The following is a 9811-nucleotide window of genomic DNA, read 5'->3' as shown; positions in this document are numbered from 1 at the left end:
ACATTAACATCATTAACGAAAAAATATCAAGCCAGAGAGTTATAGTTTGCTTTGGACTTATACTAAAGAAGGTAAACAGCAGGAACGATTAAATGTCAACCAATTTATCTACATTAACTAGCAAAATGTCTCTTTCACAAAAAGTGACTTTATTATTTTTTTACGTTTTGTAGTTGAAGGAAAAAATATGCTATCTTGTGCATTTCTGAGTCATAGCTAATATATAGAATTGAGGAAATTAAATGTCTCTGGACTTTTAGATATATAAATCTACAGATTTTCATGTGCCACGTTTCATTGCTAACAATTTGTAAAAACTCAGAAAGTGTTTATTAAAATGGCTTCAACCAAACTTATGAGTCATTTCTGATCAATGCATTATAAAAAAAAAAAAATAGTTTTATATATATATATATATATATTTATTTTATTATATATATATATATATATATATATATATAATATATATATATATATATATATATATATATATATATATATATATATATTCTCATTTAAGGGGTCATATGATGCGATTTAAATTTTTTCTTTCTCTTTGGAGTGTTGCAAGCTCTTGGTGCATAAAGAAGATCTGTAAAGTTGCAAAGACTAAAGTCTCAAATCCAAAGAGATATTGTTTATAAAAGTTAATAGTCAACCACACCCTCCTAAAACGTCACATTCTAACACGCCCCCACATCTCTACGTCACGATGTGGGAAGATTTGCATAACTCCACCCAAATGTTCACGCAACAAAAGAAGGCGTATCTTTTATTCTCGTTGTAGTATTGTTGCAGTTGCCGCCGCCGACATGTTATATAGACGCTGTTTGATTCACTGTGAAAGCGAAACTACTTTGTTTGGCCTTCCAAAAGAGTACGAGATTCATCATGCCTAGAGCTGATCCGTGCTGGTTGCTGAGGAAATACATCAACTTTGCACTGTGGATTGCCGGATCAGCTTTCACCGTCCAGCCCGGGGTCATCACATGGTTGCCTGTCGTCCGTTCCTCAGTTCCAACTCTGCAAGGACAGTCTGGGACTATTGACTCATAGCCTTGAGCAGTGTAGAGTAGCGCTTGTTGTTTGTCGTTTCTCCAGACATGGTTTTATGTTTACGCAGCGCGATACACAACATAACGCATAAAAAGACAGTATACAGTAAGTCATTATAATCAGTAATTATGTCCCCACTGGATGCAACAAATGTCTCGTTTATAATGGGTTTTACTGTTTTTGTCTTGTCACGCCAGATAAGGGGCGTAACATTTCCGTCACACGCTTGAGGTAATCAGCCAATCACAACTCACTGGATAGCTGGCCAATCAAAGTACACCTCGCTTTTAAGAACGAAGAGCTTTGTAAAAGTCGATGCGTTTCAGAAGGCGGGGCATAGAGGAGCAACAATAATGTACATTATGTGGAAAATAATGTTTTTTTTTAACCTTAAACCGCATAAACACATTGCCTTACACCAAATACACAACATAATGTTCTTTTTAGAAAGGTCATATGACCCCTTTAAATATTTGAGAATATATTATACAATGAGAAACTATAGACAGCAAGGCGGTAAGCACAATTTGACACCAGTAGATGGTGTTTAATCACCATGAGAAAGACTGAAATCAACGGTGGATGCAAAAAAGATCTGAGGAGTATTTTCCCTACTGTATTTGAATGATCTTAGTGTTCACTGTGACATGACGGAAAGGACGGAGGTGTAGGTGTGAGAGGGACAATTTCCTAAACAGAGGGTGGGAGTAAAAGGTCATATGACTAATCATAAATACCAACATAAAGGGAAGCTTCCACATAGGCGCGGGAAGTGGGGGTGCTGAGGGTGCTGCAGCACCCGCGTTTTTTTTTTTTCTTTTTTCTGTGGGCAACTGTTTAACTGTTGGAAAAAATAATAATAATAGTAAAAAAAAAAAAAAAATCGGCGTCTATTTTACACTAAAAAAAAGTGCAAGTAGGTGGTATTGTTGGCGGATTGTGATTGTGCTAGTCAACAATACAGAAGACGGCTATTAACTATCAAATTCAGTGGTGTAGATGGTAAAGCGTGGGTCATTTAATTTTTTTGACGCGATCGAACTGGGTTCGAATCTGCCTTTTGGCGAACTTTTTTTTCTCCCTTTTCAAACTTCAAATCACATCAGAAAAGCATTTATTTTTAATGAAATTAAAGAAAATCATAAAAAAGTTGAAAATAAAGTATCGGGTAGGATTAGGGTAGGTGTAGGGGAGGGCTTTGGTGAGATGGCATCCATTTAATAATTAGAATTAAAATTTGCTCTCAATTTGCACTCAACTCATACTGGTTTATAATGTATTACAATGCTGAGGTGCATATAATTGCAACTATTTGCAATAAGTAATTAGCAAAATATCCTACTATTTTCAATTGTTGCTCCCTAACGATTGAAAGATTTTACTAATTATTTGTTAATTAATAATGTTTTCAATTCAAAAGTAAATATGCACAAAGTAGTTATTTTAATATATTTTATTGTTATTTATTGTAAGTAAATTAATAAATAAAATCTAACTTACTAATAGGCTTTCCCAATCTTATTTGCTTAAGAAGTTGGCGCGTGAATCTGCATTTTGGCGGATAATAGCCCATGCTTACCTGTTGCATGACATAAATGGATATTTAGTGTTATAAAGGTGATCCATTAGACGCTCCCTTAGCAGCTCAGTGTTTTACATTTGTTAGGAAAAGGACCATTTACATCCAAATGTAATTTAATGCACACAGAACACAACCTAGAAATATATTTCAGAATATAAATTGCTTAATCGGCCATTTTCAGTAAGATTTAACGTTACTAAATGTGTTTGTATGCCTGTGCATTTAACTTGAATAATGTCCAAAAGGTATCTGTTTTATGCGCACAATGTATCTGTCAGAATGAGTTCTGTGTAATTTAGCCATCTCATTGTATTTAAGTATGATACTCTGATATGACGTTTTAATATTTCAGCTGGACTTTAATCACAAGCTTTCCAGTTCATATATTCAGATAAAAGGATACATAATTGTTTATGGACTTAGCCAATTTATCAGCACATAAATGTTTTTTTTTTAATATAAGGTAGAGATTTTGTATTAATCACTATTTTCACAGCTTGCTTTTCCCCCCTATAATTATTAAAGTTAAATAAAAGCAAAGATGAAACAGTTGGCAAATATTCATCCGGTACATGTATCAGTTCTTTATAACAGAAATCCATTTGGGAATTGAAAGGAAATGAACCGGAACCTCAGTTTCATCTGTTAAGGTTCGTCTCTATTGTTTGCAATATGAATGCAAGATTAAATGGCATAATAAATTCATTGAGGCAGCATTAACACATAAGAGCAAAGCTAGAGCTCAAAGAAATCTCTCACGTCACTGGAAGTAATTACACCAGCACAAGTAAATGAAAATTGTCTGTCTTTTGGATGAATGTAAAAAGAAATAATCACTTAAGCTTGCTCCTAAAAACACAAATAATTACAGATTAAAAAAAAAAAAAAAACAGCTTTATACCAAGCTCCAAAGGAAATATACACAGGGAAAGCACTAACTGCTTGAGTACTAATAGTATGGTGATGTACACTGACATGATGACGTGTTTTAAGATAAATGGATATAAAAATGGACTCGTCACCCTGTGTAGAGCCGAGAGTTGCTTTCGAGTGGTGCAAGAGACATCATGTTTGAGCATCACATTCATGTATTTTCAAAGAGCCAGTGACAACCTGGATAATATCCAGTCAGCTTACATGGATCAGTTGACACAAGCTAGTATACTGCGATTCCAGGCCAAGAATCAGAATTATCGTGTATTTGAACACAGTACCACATGCTAAATCATAGTAATACTGACAAACACCTGATGCTCCAAACATGAATGATTCCTTAAATCATTAAGTCTTGTTGAGGAGAGCTGTTACTTTACTAAATGATCGAAATAACGATTTGAAAAATCAAATACTTAGGCTACATTGAAATTTTTTACTTTGACTACCTAGCATCCATGAAGCAACAACCTTAGTCAGAAAATGTAAAAATCTAGTTTTTATCATTGCAAAATGAACATCTACATTAAAGGAACAGTTTACCCAAAAATGAAAGTTTGCTGAAAAATTATTCGTCCTCAGGCCATCCAAGATGTAGAGGACTTTGTTTCTTCATTGGAACAGATTTGGAGAAATGTAGCATTACATCACTTGCACCAGTGGTTCCTCTGCAGTGAATGGGTGCCGTCAGAATGAGAGTCCAAACAGATGATAAAAATAACACAATAATCAACAAGTAATCCACACCAGTCCATCAATTAAAGGGATAGTTCACCCCAAAATGAAAATTCTGTCATTTATGACTCATCCTCATGTCGTTCCAAACCCGTAAGACCTTCGTTCATCTTCGGAACACAAATTAAGATATTTTTAATGAAATCTGAGAGCTCTCTGACCCTGCATAGACAGCAACACAACTGAAACGTTCCCAGACCCAGAAATGTAGTAACCCAGGACAGTATCGTTAAAATAGTCCATGTGACATCAGTGGCTCAACTTCAATTTTGCAAAGCTACGAGAATACTTTTTGTGTGCAAAGAAAACAAAAATAAGACTTTATTCAACAATTTGTCTCCGCTGAGGTACCGTCTTTCGCCATTTACGAGAGTACCATGACACATGCGCGCACTTTCCCTGAACGTAAACGAGGCACAGCGCATGTATGTTCTCCGTCAGCAGTGTTGTTTACATTCAGGGAAATCTTGCGCATGCGTCTAATAGCAGAATAAAGCAACTTTTAGGTGTTAAGTTGGCATTTTCAGACAGGTCAAGAGTCAAAAAGGTTTTTTTTTTTATCTAAAAACTGGCTAATAAATTATACACCCTAAATTCCATGTTATCCATCTATGCTAATTAAGATTTAAAAATTCAAAAAAAAAATGTATTCCATCATTACTGAAACTGCCTAAAACCCTGGTAAATAATTAAAGTGTATAATCACTAACCAGAAGGTATTATTAGCTCTTTCGCAAGACTACAGCGAGTTTTCAAAGTAGAAATTTATCTTGAATCTTGAATCAAACAGGACACTCTGAGCATAATCGGAGGCTAAATGAAAGGAGAATGATGGTCCCTTTTGAAAACAGTGAGCCGCTTTGTTACTGCAGAAAATGACCCCTTTGTATATGAAATAATTTCCATTTTGAAATGAAGCAGTCGCAGTGGTTCTAGGGCCGCTCTGCCTTCCTCTCTACACTCCCTTATGAAACAGCAATCTCAGGTCAAGGCAATCAGTCTGCCTTAACAAAGAGAGCGGCTGCTGTTTTTAAAGACGAGACGCGGTGACTGTAATCACAGCTCCTCCTCGGGAAATACCAGAATAGTTAATAGTGGACGCATTAAGAGTTCAGGTTTATTGATGAAAACTGATGTATTAAAGCTGGAAATCAAACAATTATTGACTAAAAGTTAGAGCATCACTGATAAAATTATGCTCAGCAAGGCTGCATTTACTTGATAAAAAATACAGTAAAAACAGTAAAACTGTGAAATATTATTAAGATTTAAAATAACTTTTTCTATTTGAATATATTGTAAAATGTAATTTTTTCCTGTGATCAAAGCTGTATTTTCAGCATCATTACTCCAGCCTTCAGTGTCACATGATCCTTCAGAAATCATTCTAATATGCTGATTTGAATTATTCTTTGATGAATAGAATGTCCAAAAGAACAGCATTTATTTAAAATGGAAACCTTTTGTAGCATTATAAATGCCTTTACTGTCACTTTTGACGTATTTCAATTTTTTATGCAAAATATTTTTTAAACAAATTCTTACTGACCCACTAATAAAATATACTGATAGCAGATAACGTGTACAGAAGTGCTGATATGAAATGAGAAATAATTTTTCAGAGTATGTACACATACACTTAAAAATAATTCCATAAAGGATTCTACAACTGACAGTTACTGAATTAATTCATTGGCTGATGTCGCTAAACAAAAAATTGCCATCAGAGTAACAGGTCTGGACAATATTGGTTACAAATATCAATGTGTTACTAGCAAACATAATACTTTTGATGATTCTTGAAGAAAGCAGTCATGATTTGCTTTATTACAATGCAAATGATTATTTATTTGTTATCTTTTGCAAAGCAAAGCTGTTAATAAAAAATGTTAAAAAAGGCAGAGTTCAAACAGTAACAGATGCTGTTCACAGGAAATGTAAACAGAAATAATTGAACTAAAAGTGAAATGTGAAGATACTATGCTATTTGCACAGTATAAATAGACATCGTCTTTAAAACAGTTCTTCATTATTGCAGTGCATTACAGAAGACTTTATATGAAAAGTACTGAACTACTGAAATCCACTCACAATGGACTATTATTATGCTATCAGCAAGCCTGGACATTAGTGCGCTTTAGCTGGTTAAATCAAGATCATGCTCTCATAACTTGGGATGAACAGGGATAGAGGCTTTCTGGTGTGTTGCCTTCAGCCAGGAGATGAGGATTTTATTGAGCTCGGTAGGCCTGAAGAGAGAAGAGGAAGTGCGATATAAAAATGTGATATAACCTCAAATGACTATGACAGTAAAATAATTAAAGATGCTTTCTATTAATATGGCTCATTTGAACAATTCATTAGCATTGTAAAGCCTATCGGATCATATTGGATACACACATTTCTAAGGCCTGGAATTGATCAACATAATCGTGCTGAAAAACGTCATACACAATCTACTACATGCTTTCTGTCATCTGATTGATAGTTTATACTTTTTTAGCAGTAAAAGGACTTTTAGTATCATTGTACAAATGTTCACCTTCAGCTGGTGGTTCATGCCTTTTTGTTGTGAAATCTTTTCTGATTTTGATAAAGTAAACTAAAGAATAACATTTAAATTGTCAGTAATATTTCAAGATAAACACATACTGGACTGAAGCAACTTCAGGGTTACTTTAGTATCATTAATATAGTTTTTGATAATATTTTAAATTAGAATTTTAGTACTTTGATTTAAAATAAATGAAAATGAAATGTGTTTTTTTATGTTTTATTTTAGTTAGATATAACATTTAATACTGCAGGCTTTACATCGTTAGTAAAGCACCTCAACAAGACGTATGAATCATTTACTCCTGGAGTTTAAATGCTGCAAGACGATGAACATACTCAACTTTAATACTTACTGTAGCAGTGTTTGGTTTTTCAAAACCCTGAATGCTATATATATCTCATCACATTTTGCAAACCCCAGTGAGCACATTTCCCATCTTAGAAAGGTAGCAACCACAAACCAGCGTCACAAGAGAAAAAAAACACTCTGACCCTGATGTTAGTTCAGAGAAGCATAAAAATCTTCTTCCCTTAACAGGGTGTCATTGTCTTATGGGGTCACGGGGTCACGTCACATGGCCTGTTTGGAAAAAGAAGCCAGGCGTTCTCTGACAGGTTCAGAATGTCAGCGTTCATCTATTGATTACTGAAGTTCAGTGGAGGGTGGAGAGGGTGATGGAGGTGGACGGGTCAAGAGACGTTAAAATAATTTACAGCCGCAGGGGTTGCGTTAGAGCCCTCGGGTCAGTGTGGAGAGGACGTTTAATCATGCTCTGCTCTGATAGCAGGACGGCTAATTAGAGGAGCATTACCCACACGACAAGGACATTACCATAAAATCATACAGATGAGGATTGAGAAGACAGACAAAATCATTTTCTTGCGAAGTATTTTTGTCTTGTTTTCCAGTACAAATATCTAATTTACATTTACTTGAGAAGCAAAATGACATAAGATATTAAGTCTTGTTTTCTGAAAAATGTATCAGAATGAAGTAAGAAAAATAATTGTTTTCCTTTAAAATAATTTTATAATTAAAGGATATATATATGTCAAATAAATGTATGTATGTATATATATATATATATATATATAGTATATATATATATATATATATATATATATATATATATATATATATATATATATATAGCAGAAATAAAATGTATTTGCATATTTTATTTTATTTCACTTAATGTTTATTTTATTTAAATTAATAATTGTTGTTAAAAAATGTATTTTAGTTAAAGATAACAACCCTTACTTTGGTTGACTTAATTATCCATACATGTTTTTTTTTTCATGCTAAATCATATCAAAATGTGTATCAAATATCCATAATATAAATATCTATAAAAATACAAATAATTATATAAAATTTCAAAAATCTTAACAGCCCTAGAAAAGGCCTCATTTTCCATATGCAAACTTAATATATCTATACATGATCTTTTATATATATATATATATATATATACACACACACACACAAACACACACACACAAACACAAAGCTATAATAATAATAATAAAATCTTAATGTTTCTAAAAGGCTTAAGTTTATTTTTCTTGTTTTAAGCTAACTAATATCTTATGTGATTTGCTTTCTCAAATAAATGTCTTGATTTAAGAATGTTTAGATATTTGTGCTCGGAAAGAAATACTGAGTAAAGACCCATTCACACCAAGAACGATTTCTGTAAAGATATTAGCCCGTCTGTTTATTCCAAACACACTCTCGTTATAGCAGAATTGATTCTGATTGGCTGTCAATGTTTTTATCATTCATCAGCAGGAAAAATCATTCTGAAAAGTGATGCCAATCATATGGTTTCTCTGTGCCTTTATCATTATAGCTGCGGTGTGGACGCTGCTATTCTTTAATACCGAGAACGATTTTTAGAACTTTATCTTTATCGTTATCTTTATAGTTATCGTCCTTGGTGTGAACAGGCCTAAAGAAATTCGTTTTTTGCAGTGCAGTGACATTTTAGGATTGTGGTGGCAAGTTTTGCAAAGCCAAGTAGTGTTACATTGTCAAGTAAATCTGATAGCTCTAACTGAAACAGTTTAACAGAATAAAGCTTTGAAATGCCTCATCTAAACGGAAAGAGGCGTTGGTGGTGTGAGATACCCATCAGGTGGGTTTGGTTTCCATTTATGACTTACTGATATCATCTGCCAACAGTTTCAGGCCATCTTTCACACTTTAAAGGACATGTAATGTACATTTCACCCTTCAGCCAACACTGTGGGTCATTTTTAGTAAAGCAGTTTCACAAAAACTGAGTTAATTTTGGAACATGCACATGAGATCTTTTTAACCCTTGTTAACCCTTGTTAACAACTGAAGTTTCTGGAAAAGCATTGGATACGGGACAAATATTTAAAAACAAAATGTTAACTTCCTATTTTGAAGCTTCTTATTATGTAAGCCTACAATATAATATGCAACCTAATTTCTTTCTTATTATTATAAATTTAAACTTGACCCTTACTCCATCTCCTCATCCATCATAATCACATTCTAGTGATTTCGGGTTTGTATCTTTTAAATGAGAGGAATGTTTTTGTCTATATGACGGTTTAACCTTGAGATAAGCTGGATCTTTCCGTCAGTGTCATGCTTCTGTTATTTATGTGATTGGCTGGTGATGCTGTTGCACAATCACTGCCCTGACCCCTTTCAACGATGGAAACCCTAGATCTGAGCAATCCTTCATTAAAACTGCTCTTCTCTGTAAGAAATGCTGAATGGTAACACGTGCTGCTGCTCTAAAAGGCTTATAATTGACAATAAACAATGGTCTGTCAGTGAATAATAGACTGTTTTGACACAAGCATCCTGAAAATGCTTTCAACACGATGCAATTTGTTGCCAATGTACATTTCAGAGATTTGAACATGCCAAAAACATGTCTGGGTCCATGTCTTTCATCCAAATAAAAA

The 9811-nt window shown here is 33.8% G+C and overlaps 1 protein-coding gene across 1 annotated transcript in view; it reads right to left on the bottom strand.

Moving 5' to 3' along the window:
- Positions 1–6099: 6099 nt before the first annotated feature.
- LOC122144571 (bifunctional epoxide hydrolase 2-like) overlaps positions 6100–9811 on the bottom strand; it is a 28497-nt gene continuing 24785 nt past the window's right edge. Inside the window, exon 16 of the mRNA XM_042755584.1 lies at positions 6100–6555. Coding sequence (XP_042611518.1) covers positions 6471–6555 — 85 coding nt within the window. The 3' untranslated portion in view covers positions 6100–6470. The remainder of the gene's footprint in view (positions 6556–9811) is intronic.

The sequence above is a fragment of the Cyprinus carpio genome, unplaced genomic scaffold (genome assembly GCF_018340385.1).
Source record: "Cyprinus carpio isolate SPL01 unplaced genomic scaffold, ASM1834038v1 S000006726, whole genome shotgun sequence".
In the NCBI taxonomy this organism is placed as follows: Eukaryota; Metazoa; Chordata; class Actinopteri; order Cypriniformes; family Cyprinidae; genus Cyprinus; species Cyprinus carpio.
The sequence above is the reverse complement of the archived record's forward strand: the minus strand, read 5'-3'. Positions and strand labels throughout refer to the sequence as shown.